This window comes from Chelonia mydas, chromosome 6 (assembly GCF_015237465.2).
Source record: "Chelonia mydas isolate rCheMyd1 chromosome 6, rCheMyd1.pri.v2, whole genome shotgun sequence".
NCBI classification, from domain to species: Eukaryota; Metazoa; Chordata; order Testudines; family Cheloniidae; genus Chelonia; species Chelonia mydas.
In genome coordinates this window covers 51,382,204-51,403,115 of record NC_051246.2, presented here as the reverse complement: position 1 = coordinate 51,403,115, position 20,912 = coordinate 51,382,204, and the positions used below count along the sequence as shown (strand labels likewise).

At 41.0% G+C, this 20,912-nt stretch overlaps 1 protein-coding gene across 5 annotated transcripts in view; it reads right to left on the bottom strand.

Annotated features, from left to right (window-relative positions):
* Nucleotides 1-606: 606 nt before the first annotated feature.
* CTTN (cortactin) overlaps nt 607-20,912 on the bottom strand; it is a 36,499-nt gene continuing 16,193 nt past the window's right edge. For 2 of the 5 annotated variants that reach the window (XM_007067952.4, XM_027830123.3), the window contains exons 6-16: nt 20,527-20,581; nt 19,434-19,544; nt 18,378-18,488; nt 17,588-17,698; nt 14,211-14,266; nt 12,823-12,892; nt 8,346-8,494; nt 5,054-5,143; nt 4,011-4,200; nt 2,855-2,926; nt 607-2,322 (exon numbers count right to left, since the gene is read on the bottom strand). In XM_007067952.4, coding sequence (XP_007068014.2) covers nt 2,186-2,322; nt 2,855-2,926; nt 4,011-4,200; nt 5,054-5,143; nt 8,346-8,494; nt 12,823-12,892; nt 14,211-14,266; nt 17,588-17,698; nt 18,378-18,488; nt 19,434-19,544; nt 20,527-20,581 — 1,152 coding nt within the window. In that variant the 3' untranslated portion in view covers nt 607-2,185. Of the gene's footprint in view, nt 2,323-2,854; nt 2,927-4,010; nt 4,201-5,053; nt 5,144-8,345; nt 8,495-12,822; nt 12,893-14,210; nt 14,267-16,210; nt 16,322-17,587; nt 17,699-18,377; nt 18,489-19,433; nt 19,545-20,526; nt 20,582-20,912 lie in introns of all 5 variants that reach the window. The other 3 variants (XM_043548720.1, XM_043548719.1, XM_043548722.1) reach the window with 2 other exon arrangements.

Here is a 20,912-nt window from a genome sequence, read left to right as displayed (position 1 = left end):
CTTGAATAGCAGGGCTATGAAGGTAAAGTTTTATGACCCATGCAGCAGCTGGTTTTCTTAGGAGCCAGTTATGTACAGCTTTTTTCTCCCTCACAAAACACAGTTAGGGGAGTCAAATGTTCAAAAAACCATAGTATCCTGTAGCTCCCATTGTTCTCCGCACCTCTCATTCTCTGAAGGGAGCTGTGGCATACTGCATGTGTTTGTTTTGGGCAGGGGAGTCAGCTCACTTCACTGAAGTGCCTAAATGAGAGCTAAGCTCTTTTTGAAACTCTGGCCCATAACCCCCTTTTTTAAAATCTAAATGTTTCCACATGGGGGCAGGAACAGGAGGCTAGCCAGTGGATCTGCGTGTTAGGGAAGTGTTCAGAAAGTTCAGCAGAGCGCTGCTGGGACACTCATTCAGAAAGGTACCTATCACTGCAATAACTGGTCACCACATAGCAGTGTCCACTGGAAATACTCATTATTCATGGTGTTAAGGGTCTGATTGACATGGAAGCAGATATGGTGAAGGTGACCAGATGAGTGAACCAAGAGAATCTCTGAACTGAAACCTCAACATTCTTGAAACATCAGCTTTAAAATACAAAAGTATCCCATGAAAATGGTTCAAAAAGTTTATTTGAATATTTAATTTACAAAAAATCATATCTCCTATGTGGTGTTCTATGCAAAATTGGATAAAATAAACTGCGTATAAAACCCAACCCAATCTATTAATGAAATACGACAAAGAAATGAAACCATGGGAGAGAAAAAAAATATAGTCATATGACATACATGACATTCATTAAAGATTGTCCCAATCACCCAAGATTTGGTTTCCACATGATACCTTCTTCCTAGATACACTGTGCCATTTTATACAAAAATTTTCTGTTCTCCACTGGTCCAAATGTGCCAGTTCCACACTGCCATTCTCATTTTTATGAGAAGGTGGATACAGACAATATACACATTTAACATATGCATTATTAGCTGGAACTTACTATCTTTGGTAGGGACACCAACTTTCGTGGTGAAATAAACCAATTTTTAAAAGTGACAAGAACTTCAACTTCTGTTTTGGCAAAAAACAGGATTAACTCCATCATTAGGGACAAATGTTACTGGCAGTTTCTGCTGAAATATAAAGAGGACAGTTGTTTTTGTGTGGATCAGAAGTGGAGACTATCTGGAATGGTTTCATGCTATTTGTATTAACATTTCTTGACTGAAATCCAGTTATAACTGTCTTACTGAACTGCAAGCCTGCCTGTTTCATTGTATGAGCAAAAATATATTTGTACATACAATGCAATATAGCAACATTGTACTGCCTTTTAATCTTTAAAGCAGTGAGACTGTTACTGTAGGTAGTGGGGTACTGGTTTGGATGCCGGTTTGGGGTTCCTTGAAAAGACCAAGCACGTCCCTGGGTGAGTCAACACTGGAATTTTGCAAGCATTTCTGTAACAACTTTAAAAGGGTTTTTCGGGAGGGGGGAGAGAACGAAGCGATTAGCAAGAGCTAGTGCTAAGATGTCCATAGGGGAAAAGACAAAAGTGGTAGCACGAGAAAGTCCATGTTTGAGCCAAGAGACCTCACTTTAAAATGAAATAACGAATAACTGGACTGTTTCCTTCATAGCATCAATATATTTCTAACCATTGGCCAATATTCAAAGTTAGGTAGTTGTCATTAACTGTAAACTTTCAAGTCCTTCTCTTCCCTTATCCATACACTATATATGGAAATACAGGTGTACTCCTTCTTAAGTGGAAATGCAAATTACCTGCATAGCCATGATCTTTAGCTGACAACATTTAGTGGAAGACTAACTAGACTTAATCACTAGGTAATTCTGTTCACTTACAGGTATGAGTGAAACATGCATTCTTATGACAGGCAGCTAAGAGTCCTTGAAATGGCATTTAATGCCAATCACTAATTTGGCAAAGAATAAGGAAAAATATTTCAAAATACGTAAGAACCGTTACCAGGGACCTTGGTGGGGAACATAAGAGTTATAATATATTAGCGAATTCTGTGGCATAAACATTTTAAAAAGCATGAGCAAAGTATTAAATATAAAAGCAATATGTATATACCCCTCCATCCTCAAAAAAGCATCATGATTTGTAGTGTATTAAATCAGGTTTAATGACTATGGCATTAAGGCATAATCGGTTGACAATATTCTTTATTGCCTCAGCTCAACATAATTGGCTGGGAAAAGCCCATATCTGCCTTTGCACACTCCCCTCCACCAGCCGTCATCAATCATTTCTATGTTCGTGATGATGTCATCTGGATCGAAGGAAATCTCATCATCGCCCGCTGAGAAAAGAGTGGAAGAGGCAATGTGTTCAGTACTCTCACGTGAAGTTTTACTGTGGTCAGCTTTTTCCTACGTAATGGTATTTTTAGTAGCATTAAGTGATTTAAAAGGGAGTTATTCACAGAGGAGCCTTAGTAATGTTAGCTACCTTCCTCTCTCCAATGCGCCAAACAAGGACATTTAAAACAGGATAGAAAATGTGATAATCAAAAGATTTCTCTGAGCAACAGACTCCCTCTTACTTGTTTTTAGTGGCAGCTTTCATCCTAAAAGGAGAACATTCAATTCTTATCTATTATAAATTGGGTATGCTGTTAATCTTGTATAGTGACTGCTACCCATCACACCAAGGAAAACTTTCTATAACCGTAATATTCATGTTACTCTTCAGCCCTGGCAGTCACTTAATATCTAACTGCTAGAGCTGGGCTTAATGTATTCTGGGTGGAGGATATGTATTATGCTAATATTACACTAGACAGAAAGTTATTCATAGGTTACAAAATTAAAGAGAACAAGACCCGCGCTTACCAGCCTGATAATCGTAAAGGGCAATGGCTGTAATTCCAAGTTCATTTTCATATTCATCATAAGTATTTTCTTCTAAAGAGTGTTAGAAAAGACAGACACATTAGAGAACTAAAACCACACTATGTATAGATAGAGCCCTCATTTATGAAAGTGTAATCTGGCACCCATCTTCCACATCCCCATTGTAATTTGGGCCACAGATTGAAGTAAGGAAAAAAACTAGCCAACTGTGTCAGTGTGCACCCAGAAGAGGCACAATTTTGGCAATATTGGCATAGGTTTTGATTGGTTTCTTTGATATTTTTATAACAAATTAGAAATTGAGATGGATGGGGAGGCTGTTATAGAAAGGAGCATGAGAGGGTAGAAATGAAGCCCCACAGCTTTAGTTCAGGAAAAGGTCTATAAAATGTGACTAGATCCAGGGACAAACTTTGAAGAGAAATTTCATTCTCGCATGGCCTTGGTGAGAGGGTAAGAGACAGGCAGCTTTGAATTAGTTTATGAAGAAATTTTGAGAAAAACAACAATACATTTACAAGATGAAAAAAGTACTATCCTGCACACCTTATATCACCCCCACCCCCGAAGTTACATGATGAAACAGGAACACACCCTTCCAATCTCTACTCTCCCGACCAGCAGATTTAACTTTCTAGGCTTAATGTCCCAGACTGCAAAGGTTAAAAGATGCGTCTGTTGCTTAATTCTAAAGGCAATTATTTGTTAGTAGGATTTTCAAGATGGCTGGCCAGCACTAGCTAAAATAAGCCTTTATTTGAAGTTCACCTTTGTATTTTTTTCCAAATCCAATTTGTGTTACATGACATATGTAGAAGCAAGAGGATGGCTCTCTCTAAACTTCAGCTAAAAGCAGTCACTAGTTTGCCTTATAGTTAGTTCAACATTAAATCATGAATCTTATTTATTTTCAGCATTGGAAATAAGGCCCACTCATTATAAAGGCAGGTCAATGTTCTTCTTTGCCATATTGCCCCTTTAATTTGATATCAGCACATTTAAATTAAAAATTAAAATGTTAACAACTTAGATTATGTTGCTGCCCAAACCAGTGACAGGGACATATTAGCACAATTATTCACTGACTCACTACCTACCATTTGAAGGTACCAACTCAGAAATAAGAGCACTCTACCTGCTTGATAGAGGTCTCCTGCCCCTGCCACTTCATAGACTGTCTCTGGGTCATATTCTGACTCCCGCTGACTGACTGCTTCTTGGTAGTCTGACTCTTCAGCTTTGTAGCTGGATTCTGGCTCATGTACAGTTGAATATATTGTACTGGAATTCTTGTAGGTTGCATCTGACTCATATGAAGCTGCATCCTAGAAAAACAAAGATGAAACTTGTCAAGGTCAGATAAGCAGCCCCTCAAGCATGACATCAATAGTGCAGAAGAGAAGTTCCTAGGTACTGCATTCAGCACTAGAATTCAAACTAGTGAGAACATTTCCTTTGAAAATGGCAATATTCAATACTACACGACAACAATATGTACATGTGCAGGATTGTCTTGAGGTCACCCTAAGTATGATTAGAATCCAACAGAACAGCTCAGCTATTCTACAGATATCAGGTTAGTCTGCCATCACTGTTATGATTCCAGGAACTAGTGACACGATACCTTTAAATCTCTAGATACCATTACAACAAGTGCATTACAACTAAGCAGACACGTGTGTCTAATGTCAACAGGTCCATTGTGTAAATATTGTTATATTGCTAATAAATGGTGGTTTATGATACAAGACAAGTCTATTTCTCAAAATTAGACACTTTTTTGCTTGCATTTATATTTTTCTTATTTACAACAAAAACAATCACATTTTAATACTAGGAAGAATAAACATCTCTCACTTTATTTCAATTTCACCCTTTAAGGCTGAACCCTAACATTAATTGTTGTAAGTACTCCATTTCCCACATTAACCCCTTATTAATATTTCAACAGGAGAGAATGGATACAAGGCTACCTATATATCTCCCTACATTGACACATCTAGCTTTAAAACCCAAACGCCATGACCCATTAAATAGAACTTCCTACAAGAAGGCAGCTTACCACTTTACTGGACATCATAACTTTATAGCAAAGCCATAAAAATTACCCACAAATATAAAGCCTATTCACTACTGAGATGTGTTTAGGACAAGCTACTAATTGTGATTTTAACTAACCTCATAAACTGGGCTTGAGGGCAGCTTCTCATCAGCTGGCTGTGGGGTGGGAGATGGAGGTGGAGTTTGTTTTTTGGCTTTCGCTTGTTCCTTTATCAAAAAGAAAAGTGATTAAATTCAGGATAACTTTGAACAGTGACTTCAGGATAGTGAAGTAACAGCAGTGTGGGTGCAATGATCAGCGTGCTCTTTAACTCTAGAAGGACTGGTGACAAAGGATGGGTTTTTTTTACTTGAAAACACAGCATCTAACTAACTGCATAATTAAACCTGCGTGTTTTGTTTAGACTGGCCATAAGGTGTGTGAATAAACAGGGCGGATTAGAAGAAAAAGAGTAATTTATATAGGTTATGTGTAGAATGTAAAGCGAGCACCTGATTCTGCTCTTTGGAATATTTGCATAGGATCTGTAGGTTATTTGTATTCAGTATTTTAAAATCCATGAACTGGGCTTCAAACTGCATTTTAATTCAAGTGTAGGGAACTTGATACCACATGTTCTAGTTATAAAACTGACATGTCATTTTTGATGGGAAACAAACTTTTAAGCTTTTCCTGGCATGTTAACCAGCTGACAAGGCAACAGGCTTTGAATAGCTAGGACAGAACTAAATTTGCTACAATGCTGTGGCCTGAACTTCCATAAGGTTTCCACATGGTGTAAACAAAAGCAACACTACCACCGCATTCTGCCACACAGGATGCAACAATTTGGAGCTCCACACAGTCCACTGCATGTTATATTGCCCCTGATTCAGGTGCAATCTTCAGGCAAAAGGATGCATGAATCTTTTGGGTTAATTTTGGACCGAGGTAGGATATTAAAATACAGAAAGGTTAATATTACCGTGATTTTAAAAAGTTAGGCATTGCCAGCTAGTTAGTATTTGCCTCTTTATCTGCAATACTCAGGAGTAACTGCCTGTGCCATTCAGCAACAGAAATTAACATGTCTGCCCTATGTTTAATTCTTCTCACTAATGTAACAGACATTTTCAGGAGCATGCAGTACTCCGAGAATAGAAGTATGTGCTCTTTGCAGGGACACAGCCAATATCTTTTCTTTTTATGGCTCCCTTATGATAAAAACAGGGCATTTTTCACAATTTAAAAAAAAGGAAGGGTAAAGACAGGAAAATACTGTGTTTTTCAACTTTTTAGAAAAAATTAGGACTATCAAGCCCAGTCTTCCCTGTAAGACCTTCTGTAGAAATCCCAGCCTACAGCTAAAAGGCTTATACAGAAACCTTTGCTCCTCATTGTTTGTCAAGAGGCTGAGTTAAACAAGTATAACCAACACACAAGGACAAGAGTCTTGAACATTGGCCCAGATTGAAGAACTCAACACACTGGTGCTGCGCTCTTATGAAAATCTGTCCCAGTGTGAACAAGTCTCCCCTTTCTTTGCAATTGCTCAGGTTTTAGTATCTTGGAGAGTCTTCTCAGGGAGTTCTATAGCAATAGGGAATCCAAGACCTGAAATGTATGATGTGTAGATGAAGCAAGCAAGCAAAAAAAAAAAAAGTTGAGAAAAGTTAGAGGTGTTCTTTATGCATTACTAAGAAGCAAAATAATGGAAAAAAAATTGTTTACAGTTCACCTTTAAGTTCTGTAATTATTATTTTATACATAATATTTTGTAGCATTAGATAGACTTCTTGCAGTGTAGCCCAAAAGAAAGGTTTCACAGATTCCCAGTCCTAGCTCTGCCATTGACTGTGTGATTTTGGGTAAGCTATTTAAACTGAGTGCCTCGGTTTCCTTACCTCTAAAAATGAAGTGGAGACACTGATATTCATCCACCTTTGAAAAAGGCTTTATGTTCTTTGGATGAAAAGCACTGGAAAAGTGCCAAGCATTATACTACTTTAAATTGGTACAAGTGTAAAATAAGTGAAATTCTCTGTTTAAAAATAGCATTAAATACTTTCAACCTAAGTTAGCAGCCTCAGAAATCTAAGTACAGATTGAATTATAATGTTCTTTAAAATGGCTATGTGCTTCTCAGACTGTAGTTTAGATGCCAACAGTGTAATTGCTTTTCCATATAACATTAAGATGCTTAAAATATGGTCTTGCCAAGCAGCCCAGAGCTGGGTTTCTGCCACCATAAATTGCTCTACATGAAGCTTGGATTAGAAAGCAACTTCTAGCATTTGAGACTAACAATTGTTAGAAATTGGCTGATTCAACACAGCATTTAAAGAAAAGCTTCCTGAACACCATCCTAACTAGAAGTGAAAGAAGCATGAGAGGGAAAACAAAACAAATCTCATGTAACCAACAAAAGCAGTGAGGTAATTAGCTGAAGCAGTCTAGATGGAGAGACCACCCTCTGACTGGAGACACAGGAGTGGGAGAATTCGCATTCATGCCCTACGAAACCTATACTGCAAAAAATCAGCTGTTCAATTGTGAATTAACGAGCCTATCTGCTATTATTGTATTTGACTATACGTACACTAGTTGTATGTTTCTTTGTTTAGACATAGCTTGGGTTATGTAACAATAAATGAATTTATTTTGTGGTATTTTAAATCTCTCTTCCACACAGAATGTAACACGCCAATTTTTAGAGGTTTTAAATCTATGCAGGGCTACACTGACCATCTTGGAGGCAGATGACCTCAGTCTATGGGAAACTGTGCAAGGTTCCCTCAGTCTAACTCACAATACCCCACAGAGATGAGATGGTAGTTCATTCTCTAGACCCATTCAATCCTTGGCGTCTGTTGAAATTGTTAACAAGGATGGTTATATGTGTAACATGGCGCCCTGTCCCCTAAGAGACAAGACTGAGATCACCAACGCATTTCCCAGGAATGGCAACTATCAACCTTGCCTGGATTTCAGCCAGTGACCTCGATGTGAAAGAACATTTATTGCTAACACTCAAACCATCCAGTCTCATTAATAGGGGACAGTCATGACTACTAAGTAGAACTTAGTTATTCAAAATTAAAAACCATGCACATTTCCAGCATCACTGTGTTCTATGAAGCATGTCGAGGTTAAGCAACATTATCTCCATTTACAGTTCTAGGATTCCATTAGCTACTCAGAGGTTACTTTTATAGCTCTTGTGGGAGTCCAGCTGTGTGTCTGGAGGTGCAGTTTGCTAGAAAGGGGCCCTGGCTCCCAGGTGAAGTGCTAGCACCAGGATACTTAAATGTCCAAGTCTAGCAAGAGAAAGAAAGGAGCATGTTTTCTAGAGGATATACCCTTCTCCTCTCCTACTCCACACTCAGAAACCACCAGAGTTTGCCCAGAAGGGCTCTGAATCTTACTTACTTCTAGTTTCCTTCTCGCCTCCTCCTGTTCTTGTTTCTCCTGGGCCATTCTTTGTGCTCTCTCAGCTTCTGCTTTCCTTCTGTCTTCCTGTTCCTTTTCCTTGGCTAGATTTTCAAAGTTAGCTCGGATGTTGCTTGTTTTATTATTCACTGTAACATTACAAATATTTTAAAAAAAATTTAAGATCAAAATGAAAAACAGAAAAAAGTGTTCTACTTGGACAGAATCTCTGCAAGGTGCCATACTGGAGTCAGTTTACAGCCAGATTTCATAGTGGGGGAACACACACTTCATGAGGGCTTCCCGTGTGCCATCCTTCTCTATTGATGGGAATCCCTGCAAGTCCCCCTACCCTTACCTCATGGCAGGGGCTCTGTGTCACCCATGTTTCACTCCCTCATACCATTGGATCCCATTCTTCTCTCACCCACCATGGGAGGGGCTCAGTGTCCTGCCAGGTCATCATTCCCCCCACCATACCCCTGTCAGGTCCCCATTTCCCCAGGGCACCCATTCCAGGTCCATGTTCCCCTCTCTGAGGGCCCCATTTTTCCTTCCCCATCTCCATTTCCTCTGACTCTGGGTCCCCACGTCCATGCCAACCCACCCAATTCCTGCTTTCCTCATCACCCCTACTCTCCATCCCATTATGGGTTCCTGCTCCCCCAAATTGCCAAGTCTGCTCCCCTTCCTTCCTCCAGGTGCCTGCTTCCTCACTGGCCCTAAGTCCTTTCCAGGTCCCTGCTTCCTCCCGCCACCTGGTCCACTCCCCTGCTCCCACCACTCCCTGCTTCCCTCACCAGTGCAGCCCCATTTCTCTGGACCGTTGTGCTTCCTGTCCCCAAATCCTTTCTGTTAGGCTCTTTTCTTATTTCTGTTAGAGTCCAGGCTACACTCTCCCCATGCAGCAAGTAGAGCGGCTGCCTCTGATATCTGCAGATCAGGGGTGGGCAAACTTTTTGGCCCGAGGGCCACATCTGGGTGGCGAAATTATATCCAGGGCCAGGAATGTAGGGCTGGGGAAGGGAGTTGAGAGGGAGTGTGGGAGGGGATGTGGTGTGCAGGAAGAGGCTCAGGGCAAGGGGGTTGGGGTGCAGGAGGGGTGCAGCAGGAGGCTCAGGGCAGGGGGTTGGGGTTAAAGGAGGCGGTGTGGGAAGGGGCTCAGGGAAAGGGATTGGGGTGCAGCAGAGGGCTCAGGGCAGGGGGTTGGGGTGCAGGTGCAGAAGGGGTTCGGGGTGTGGGGTGCAGCCCGGTGCTGCTTACCGCACGTGGCTCTGGGGTGGCAGCGGCACACAGCGGGGCTAAGGCAGGCTCCCTGCCTGCCTTGGCCCCGCACTGCTCCTGGAAGTGACCAGCATGCCCGGCAGCGGTTCCTGGGGGTGGCAGGCAGCTCTGCCGCATGCTGCCCTCATCTATGGGTACCACCCCCGAAGCTCCCACTAACTGTGGTTCCCCATTCTCAGCCAATGAGAGCCATGGGGGGCGGTGCCTGCAGGCGAGAGCAGCGCATGGAGCCCTCTGCCCCCCCTTACACCAGGGGCTGCAGGGACATGGTGCTGGCTGCTTCCGAGAGTGGCGCGGGGCTAGGACAGGCAGGGAGCCTGCCTTAGCTCCGCTGTGCCACGGGGCTGACAATCCCACGGGCCGGACTGAAAGCCCTGAGGGGCCGGCTCCGGCTCGCAGGCCGTAGTTTGCCCTCCCCTGATGTAACTAGTAGCAGGAGGCACTTAAGATTCCTGGGATGTGGCATTCCAAAGTTACTGTATTACAGACATACTAACAAATGCCACTGAGTTGAGTGTAGAGCTTCGTATCTTTTGGCCAATTAATTGACATACACTGTAGCAACATCCTCTTGGTATAAATTCAATGTGTCTTTGGGAGCTGATGTGCGATTCGTTCTCTTGCCACCCCAAACATATGCTAACAATGCTAAAAAAAAGGAAGATTTCACTAAAGAAACCTGACACAGAAGTATAGTACCATCAGTACTAAAGCTTTTTAAGAGAGCTGTTTACATCTAAGTATCAGTTCTTAAGATTCTTTAAGCTCAGTTACTACAAGCCCTTCTTCTACAACAACTTGGTTCAGCACTTAGCTTTTTGTCATATTTCAAAGTCTTGGCAGACAGACACAGCCCAGACATGGTATCTCAGCAGCTACACTGCCAATAGTCAAAATACATCTTAACCACACTCCTCTGCCCTTTCTTCTCCCTCCCCTAACATGTGAAGGAAAAGAAATATTCCCTGTTCCAAGATTCATTCAAAGCATAAGGCCCAGTCCCGCAAACCACCTCTGTTTGCATTTAATGGGTGTTCCACGTGCACAACAGGCTTGCAGGATCAGGCCCAGAGACTTCTGAGGACCTTAGCAGGACTCAGGCAGTACAAAGCCTTTGTTCTGGCCCAATGCACAGGGGTGAATTTTGCCTAGTGCAACTGGACCCTTTTGTCACAATGCTCTGTTTGTTCCCTACTTGGAGTGCTGTCAAGGTGGCTGTGCAAACAATTCTGGTGTGAGTGTATTTAATTATTCCTGGGGAATTCTGCACCACTGCGCGTGCTCAGTAACGTGTCCCCGCACAGATTCTCTTTGCTTCCCCACAGAAAAATGGTTTCTGTGGGGGAGCAAAGAGAGGTTGCACTAGTGCTCATTCACCCCTCCCTGGCAGTGCAGGTGTGTCTATTCGGGCACCTGAAGCAGCGCAGGGAGAGGTAAGTCACCACGGGGGTGGGGCAGGACAATGGAGACTGAGTTCCTCCCTGCCCCCTCACTGAGCAGCCGGGGCTGAATCAAATCAACCCCCAGAAACCTCCCCCAACTGCAGGAAGCTCTGCACTGTGGGAGGAGGGGGTTGGGTGCAGGGGGTGAGGCTCTGTGGGGTGGGGGTTATGGGTGCGGGGCGGGGTTATGGGTGCTGGGGGGTCCAGATGCACAGGGGTAGCGGCTTCCCATAAAGTGACCCCCTCCCCAACTTCCTGGCCCCATTGCTCCTCAGCCTCACCCCTTGCATCAGGGTCCCCCCCCCTCGAACCCACCCCAAATCCCCCCGAGCCTCACTCCCTGCATCCGGAGCCCCCCACTCCCAGACCTCCACCCCACTGAGCCCCAACCAGCTGCACCTTGACCCCCACCCCACCAATCCCCACTCTCCCAGCACCCAGACCTCCCACTGATTCCCCCACACCCAGACACTGCCCCGCTGCACCCTAACCACTTTCACCTGGACTCCCCTGCAGAGTCCCATTGCCCTGGCACCCAGACCCTCCCCACCCCCGCAAGCTCCTGTGCATCCAGATTCCACACACACGCACACACACACACACACACACACGTCCCACCAAGCTGTCTGCATCCAGATTGCACCACACAGAACCCTGGTACTCTTGAGGGAATTCTGCACCAAAAATTAAAAATTCTGCACATTTTATTCGTCAAAACAACACAATAAAAAACAACAACATAATCACATCATTTTCAATTATTTTGGTAATTTATTTCAAAACACTTGTCAGCAAATAATTGAAAATATTGTGTTATTCTGACAAATAAAATGTGCAGAATTTTGTAGAATTTTAAAATATCGTGTGCCGAATTCTTAAACTTTTGGTGCAGAATTCCTTCAGGAGTAGTAGTATTTGTGATACTTTGAGAACTAAAATTAACTCAACCCAGTGTTTGTGGAAAGCAAATAAGATTGCTAAGTAAAGCCAGTCAATATTTATTCAGGCCAATATTTCTATGCAAGAAAGTGCCTTCTTTAGAGAGAAAGAAAGGCTCTCCTAGACAGCCTTCCAGAAGATTTGGAGAGGGGGAAGGAGAAAAGCAATTAGCTAACATGAAATGACATGCAACATCAACATTACTTACCTTTGATCTTTGTAAGGCCTTGTCTAGATGAGAAAGTTGTGCTGGTTTAAGTCAGTTTAGAAACCAAACTTAGCTAACATAACCTACGTTGATATAAATGACTTTCAAACTGAAACAGAACATCTTCACAAGATGTTGCACCGAATTTAATTAAGTCCATTTCTAAACTAATTTAATCAGTACAATTTTCTCATGTAGACAAAGCCTAAGTTGTCTAGCCCATTCTAGAAAAGCTTAGCACAGTCTCAGCCTGTGTGAGAATCAAGGAGATGCTTTTTAGTTTCTTGGTACTGTTTTTTCTCCCTCACAAAGAAACAATGTATTGTTTAAATGCAACTCTAATTTGGACTCAAATGTTAATACTGAGGGGGGAAATGAGTGTCACCTGTCACTCAGAGAGGAGACTCTACAGTCAATGAGTAAAATAAGGCATATGTGGGTGCTACTGACCTGCCAAGGTCACAAAAAGGAAGCCTGGATTCTTACTCATTGGTACCAAAGGGGGTGAAATAACCTTAGGGGTGCCAGAGTAAGGTGACCCACCTTCTACAGCCCATGAGAGAAACATAAAAAAGGGATTCTGTAATCAAGAATATAATCTTACCAGCTTCTACTGGCTTGGTCTTCTGATAAGTTGATGACAGTTTCTCAATATCTTCAAAAGTCGATGCATTCTACCAGAAATGAGAAAGTATCAACTACTACACAAAGCAGCACCAGTTCTCTCATCACATGCTCATTCAGTAAACAAGGCAGCACACACCTGCATGATCTTCTGCTGCAACATTCTAAATCAGGACTTCCACCTCCAAGGTTTATTAATTATTATTATTATTTTTAAAGCCCACTACATTTTTGGGACTAAAACATGAAAAAGGGAATTAATTCTTTCAATACACCACACTATTTAGGGCTAACCTTCATTCAGAGACACGTCACACTAGATTCCTATTAACACTAATTTTATTACTGATTAATCTCATTTATATATTGATGAATCATAAGAGTAGGAGACAGGGAAATTTGCTGAATGCTTGTTGTTCTGAATACAAAATAATCTTTCAGTCTGTATAACAGAAGGATTTCTACCAAGATAAAACATCCAGCCAAAAACATAAAAAATAACTAAAAGCAAACCCTAAACAGAGAGGTAGTTTTGAGATAGGTGTTTAAATCAGGCAATAAAAATAACTAAATAAATTAAAGAGTTCCCTCAGTTAAAGATTTCCTGATGTTTGGAATCATGGGTAAGACAATACACTGATAAAGTAGAAGAGTTTGAAGCTTTGATACTTCTGTAAGTTAACAGATAGGTTTATTTACTGTGGTAAGCAGGTCTGTATACAGACCTTCATCTTTTAAACTTGTGAAATAAAGCAGTATTTTTGAAAGTTTACATAAAAGACTGAAGTTAGAATTGTGGGTTCTGATGAAATTCTATCCGGGGTGTATTAGACAGAGCTACTTTTAGTTTGTGGAGTGGGTAAATGACTAGTCAAACAGTTCGGTGTGCTATTTACTGCAGCAGGATGATGAAACATAGCAACATCCCTTTAAATTATAAATGGACAAATGAGGTAAACACAGAGCCAACTATTTTTAATTAGTTGAGAGGACATTCACAAGGTGTAAGATGAGGTACTGTCTGGTGGTTAGAAGAGAAGACTGGCCAGCTAGATTTCAGGGTTATATTTCTTAATTCTGCTCCTCTCTGAGTGGGAATTTCACTATCACTTAAGCCCTGTGTTTTAATTTCCCCCCTGTATATAATGGCCTTTGTAAAAATCACAATAATCACCAATAATCACCTTTGTAAAATGCTTTGAGATCCTCAGATGAAAGCTATATACCATAAAGAATTGGAGAGGAGAATTCCCTAAGCAGGATACAAGTATAGAGATCTGAGCACTACAAATGCAGCCTCACTAATAATGATGGAATTTTAAACCAATAGCCAGACTACTGAATTCATGATCATTTCAAACAATTTACCTTATCCATTCGATCCTTTTGTACTCCATACTTTCCACCAAACCCTTTTGAATAATCTAAAAAACAGGATAAAGAGGTCACAGTAGGCAGGTTTAATCTTTTCCCTTTTTTAAGGTCTGTTAAATGCAAATGGCCATTTCAAAAAGCAGCTACATGCAGAATTCCAAAGAAAATACAACTTGTTTTTGATGCAAATCAGAATATATATAAACATATCTATCTACAGAAGCCTCTTCATATACCAGCAGGCAAGAAAGATGTCGTGAACTATGTGCATGCTTTTCACATTCTTTTAGTGAAAGTTAAGCTAATAATTGCTATGTTGACAGGAACCAAGCAAAAAATAAGGGATGGCCCCTCACAACGCACCACTTCTAGACCACAGTCTTTCACAGTACTAACTGTTATTTCCTGTAGTATAGGTCATATTACCCAAGTTATTTTCCTTTGTTCAGAGTAGTGTGCTATCAAGTTTGCAGTAACACTTGTCAGGGCACAAGTGTCACTGAAATATTTTTTATTTGCATGGCATTCATTGAATTGATCAAGTAAAGACACACGGCTGCCAAATTCACGTTTTCTGCTATTTCAGTATTGATCCAAGGTTCATGCAAAATTAAGACAGGTGTTCCATGTATCTGCAATGGGAATGTGTCATGTAGTTCCCTTTTGCCTTATTTGAAAAACGAACAGTTACCATGTAAATGAAGAGTGCTCGAAGAGTGCCTTGGAAAACTGACTTACAACTTCTTCCTTTGCTCCCATTCCCAAAATATAGGGTCCACTAATCAGTGACTTTGTGTGTGTATATTTGAACTCCTCCTAAAGCTATCCTAGACTTCAAATGTTTGGAACTAGATCACGACAGTACGTAAAATATTGGCTGCTGTTAGAAATAGCAGGCAAGCTATCTTCCTCTTTAGTGTGTATTGTCAATCAGAATAAATGCATGGCTTTATTAACCACCTTCATAAATTGCAATTATACTATTCTGATTTAGGGTTTCCAAAAGACTCTACACTATCAGGCTTCTCTTTTAAGATGTCAGCAGAAAATAGAACTTGTAGTTCTTACCTGAATTATCTCACAATGAACAAAGGCAGCTTTATAACATGCTATACTTTACTACTACACCTCTACCCCGATAGAACGCGGTCCTCGGGAGCCAAAAAATCTTACCGTGTTATAGGTGAAACTGTGTTATATCGAACTTGCTTTGGCCTTGAGCATTCCCCTAATTAACTGTCACTTCCCGCCCCCTGACTGACCCCTCAGAACCCCTGACCCATCCAACACCCCCGCTCCTTGTCCCCCGACTGCCCCCTCTAGAGACCCCCCTGCCCCTAACCACTCCACCCCCTATCTAAGCCCGCCCGCTCCTTGTCCCCTGAACGCCCCCTCCCGAGATGCCCCCGTCCCTAATCACCCCTGGACCCCACCCCTACCCAACCCCCCTGCTCCCTGTCCCCTGACTGCCCCCCAAAGACCCTCTGCCCCTTATTCAACCCCTTGGCCCAGGCCTGGCATCCTTAACACACCACTCAGAGCAGAGTGTCGGTAGGCATGCTGACACGCTGATCTGCCCGAGCGCGCAGCCCCGCCCCCCAGAGCGCTGCTTTGCTGCGTTATATCCAAATTCGTGTTATATTGGGGTAGATGTGTATTTCAACTAAGGCAAAGGGTTACATTTGGACTTTTAAGCTGGTGTGATTGAATGCTGGTGTAGAGCCGTGAACTAAATATTGGAAATCTGTTTCTATTTTATTAGCTGCAGCATTTGGAATTTTATGAACCCATATCCTTAACATAGGCTTGTTATGAGATCATGTTTAACATCTCTTTTTAAGGAAATAGCTTGATGTTGCTAGATAACATGGGGATAGAAATTTAAGAGAATGTCTTCTTTAGATTACTTATGGCAAACATCAGTCTTTTTACATGACTATTTAAGTCTGTGTTAGAAGCGACTGCACTAGGAAAGTTACAACTGGAGACTGTGCCTTGTTGAGACTCATGCTTCACTAGTTTCTCCTTGTATTCAAGCCCCACAGCAGATGGGTCCTGCCTCTCTGTTTGAACATGGAATTTCCCTCCAAAACCACTCTTATAATCTGAAAAAGCCACATGTAATAAAGGAGGGGAAAAAGAAACAGGTAAGTTTAGTTAGAAACAATAAAAAAACATAACCGTCAGCAGCAATTCTGATGAATCAGGAGTACTTTTAGAAGAATCTGAACACTCATTTTTAAGCGTATATTCAGAATGTGAATAATTCCACTTGGGATTAGGAAGAGGCCAGCTCCACTTAATATTAACAGGAATATAAGAGAGACAATTCCATGTTCTTAGCTGTATTTTGCAGCTCTTCCAATACTGCAGACAACACTTCTCTGCACAACTGCTTATACTGTAAACATGCACTCGGATATTAAAATATGTTCATGATCAGATTGTGTGTGTATTCATAGGTACTCAAAAGAAAAATATAATATGTGAGTAGGACAACATTTAGGAGCAAATTAAGTTTATTTCATGGATACCATCACCATTTGTACTTTATAGCCCTGCTTTGAAAGGAATACAGATCAGGAGGAAAAAATCCTAAAGTTATTCCTATTTGGCACCGTCAGAAATAAGGAATATTCTTGCTACTGCTCTGCAGGGAAGAAAAAAAAAAAATCTGTGTTCAGAACTGTTCCATTCATTGATAGCTGTTCTGGCACAGCCATTTTGATGTAAGGTGCTAAGATGAGGGCACAGATCATCCCTTCTCACAGGAAATACCACAGGAAGTGGCAAAGGGAAAAGATGAGATCCCCTTTCAGCATGGGGGCAGCACAGACTGATCCACTGTGGAAAAGACTATGGCTGCAGACCTTCCCATCTTCATGGAGGCCATGAAAATCTGGATGAGAAGGAAGAGGTCAGAATCACTGATGCTGAGTTTCTACCTCCTGGAGGTGTAGGAGGGGAGACAGGGCAAGGAAGAGGAAAATAGTTTGAGTACAGTGAGCAGAATTTGTCCATGAATATGAACTGGCAGTTTACATAAGATAGCAGTCAATTCTGACAGGCTGGCTTCCAGAATTTCACTGAAAAAAAATCAAGAATCCAAGCTAAGTGCAGATTCATAAGGCTATTTCAACGTATCTCCCAGCACTCTGAGTCAATATTTTCAGTGGCACTCAATACCAGTCATGATTTGTTAAAGGGTTGTAAAGACATTCCACCAACTGCAACACAGTAACATTTCAAACATGGAGAAGCAACTACCATGTTACTATGAAACAGTTTTACCAGAGCTGCAGAGAAAATAAACTGTAACATGAACCAGAAGTGTGTTAATAGTGTAGTTAAGAAGTTTAACTCAAATATACCTTTCTGGGATTCGTGCAGTTGCACTTTCTCCTGATGATCCCAACCAAGTGCACATTTGTCCTGTCTGTCTGTCTGTACACCAAACTTGCCTCCAAATCCTTTCACATAATCTATGTACATAAAATTCCACAAGCCATTAGTGTGATTGTTACAGATAACATTTTGAACAAAATAGTGATATTATAGATGGGACTTTATCCCCTAGTATTTCATTAATGGTACTGAATTATTTTCATGGTCCATTTTCCCCTGCCAAGTCATCTCTTTAATGGGGAATGGGGGAAACAGCTATCCGAAAAACTAATGTAAGTCAGAAAGTGCAGAATAGCCCACCCACACTATACTCTGATTTACCCTGTAGTAAGTGTCTCAACATTCACAGAATAGCTACATGGCAGGTAAGAGAAGGACAATTGTGTGCATGCAGCACACCATCCCTACACTACCAAAAAACATATTATGATATGGTTCTTTATCCAGATATCATTATTATTGCTGTTTATTAGTTACAAAGGTCCCAGTCATGCAATCTGATCTGCATCTGAAGACCATCGTGTCCTATTGACGTCTGTGAAACTCCACATGCATATCAAAGTCCTCCCATATGGATCAGATTGCAAGACTGGGGATGGATTTTGCAATTACATACTTTCTAGTTTAAAAAAAGTCTCACTGGCAAGAATGCTGATATTTTACCAGTAGACCTCCCAGCTTTGAAATTCTCACCCTTACTTAAGAGTGTTAGACTCAACCCATGCAAACTTTTATTTAATAAAATTTAATAAAAACCTTTCTGTGATTCGTGTTTCTCTGTTTTGCCTTGATATTCAAAGCCAACTGCACTTTTGTCCACTTTGTCCTTGTCAACTCCATATTTACCACCAAAGCCTCTGGAATAATCTGGAGACAGGAGTAAACACAGTTTTATTTACAAATGTACAGTAACAAGACACTATAAAGACAAGACTGCTTTAACCATAGCCACTTGTTTTAAATTATGTATTAGAAGAATACTGACCTCCCTGGCTAATCTAGATCCAGGATATTAAGTCTTAAATTCTTCAGAACGTATCACCTAACATTTTCCCCTTAAGCAGGAGAAAACAAAACAGCAGTGTAAAAGCTAGCCAAAGCACTGAACGATGTGAGTAACTTTAATCTTTCAAAGAGTTCAGTTGTAACTAGGCATTGAAACAGTGAAATTACAATGGAATTCTAAGGATACATCAAGAGCAGTATGGTTGTCTTTTTTATTACTTCACGTGATAATGTGATGCAAATACATTATTTAGCACTGGTCAGAAAATGGGAAGATTTTGAGAAAAATAGGTGTCCCTTTGTTTGCTGAAAAATTTCAAAAAATTTTTTTAAACAAACAAACAAACATTTTTTTTTTTTTTACCAGCTATAACAACACTATATTAACTCTAGAAATCCCTAAGTGTTACCTTCATATTAGTAAAATTTACATTTTAAGTATCAGGTGATTTTGTTAGAAATACCTCACGGCTGTGTTTGAGCGTTTAAGGGTTTAATATTAGATTGGTCAAAAAATTTCAAAGTTCCCAGAAGTTATTTTTTTCTGCAAAAAGGCTGTTGATCAGCTCTGGTTACAATGTAATTGAAACTTGACCTCGCCTTGTGTTAGTTAAACTAAAGTATATGGTTTAAAGTTCTCCTTCAAGAAGAAAAAGTTTTCAGTAACCTTTATGACTTATCTAGTGTACATAACGATACAAAAAAATTTATCAATATTTACCAAAATGAAATAGTTTACAAGACTGTTCCTGGTAAATGCACCCGCATCACATCAAAAATAGAACAAAAACATGTATGTTGACTAACCTTTCTGAGATTCATGCTTCTCTGTTTTACCCTGGTAATCGAAGCCCACTGCACTCTTGTCTACTCTGTCGGCCTGCACTCCATATTTACCACCAAAACCACTTGAGTAATCTGAGTCCAGAGAACAAAGCACAATCAAACAAATGAACTCACCATGTGTCGTTGTCAATGTTGCAATGCAGAAATCCAGCATAATATCTCAGTTTCAAAATAGCTACTAGCCCACAAAATAAAATGTACAAACACAACAAGCAGAATTTAGCATAGTATTACGGCTCATGATGTCACATGTATGTGTCAGTGTTCCCTATTTGTAAATCTGGATGCTGTTAAAACTTCTGCCTAAGGTAATTCTGTGTTTAAATTAAGCTAGTGGAACCATTCATGGGTTCTGCTAGGGTTTAGTCTGCCCTTTCACTGATAGTTGTCCAAAACACAGGAACCATTTATTCCATTAATATTAACCATATTAAAATCCCCTCCCCACCAGCAAGAGATTAAATGCAAGCCTATACTCTTATTTTGATTTCTAGCATTTTTTTAAACATTAGTATGATCTTACCCCTCCACTTCCTGTCATGGAGGCAGGAGAGGGCTTGTGGTGAAGATCATCACTACAAGGAGAAGGACGGGGCACAGAATAGCAAGGCTCTGCTATGGCCCATTCTCCACTAGCATATAGTCCTTGTGGGAACTGGCATAAGTTAAAGCTGCCCCTGGGGGTTTATCTTCACCAGGAACAGGTGGCTGAAATCTAGGGAGCAGTGGCCTCTCCAGGGAGCCCAGTCTAAAATATTTTGGGGGTGGGGAACAAAGGACAAGACCCTTGAAGACAAACAGAGTATTTCATTTTGTTAAGGCCAATCGAGTAGTTTTTGAGTCCACTTACTACAAGAGAGTAGTAAATCATTTTGGACACAGAATAACTGGATAGCTGACAATGCAGGTTGAGGCCCCATTGTGCTAGGCACCTTACAAACGGTGTTTCCTCAACAGTTTCATATACATGCTATTGTAGTACAGTCTTACAACAAGGAGCTAATATTGATAAAAGTTATTTATTTACATACACACATTCACCTCAACACGTTACCTTTTTGAGAGGCATGCTTCTCTGTTTTCCCCTGGTATTCAAAACCCACAGCAGACTGTAGGAGAAATAATACAGTTATAAGCATTTCTAAAAAAAAATGTCCAACATTAGTAGCACAATAGTCTGCTTCAACAGAAAAATACTCAGCATAAAAGAAATCAGAGCTTAGTGATGCTCTAAGCCTCTTGGTTCTGGAGCATAAGTGTCTGTTTAGATTTCTGGGCCAAAATCCTCAAAACATTAGAGAAGAACAGATCCATTAAGCTATCTTTCTCAGCCACTGCCAAAGCAGATTGTTCCCTGAAGTACATTAGGGTCTTGTCAGGTTTAGTGATTCAGTACAATGGAGCTTCCACCACTGTCAGTGGGAGGTTATTGTACCAGTC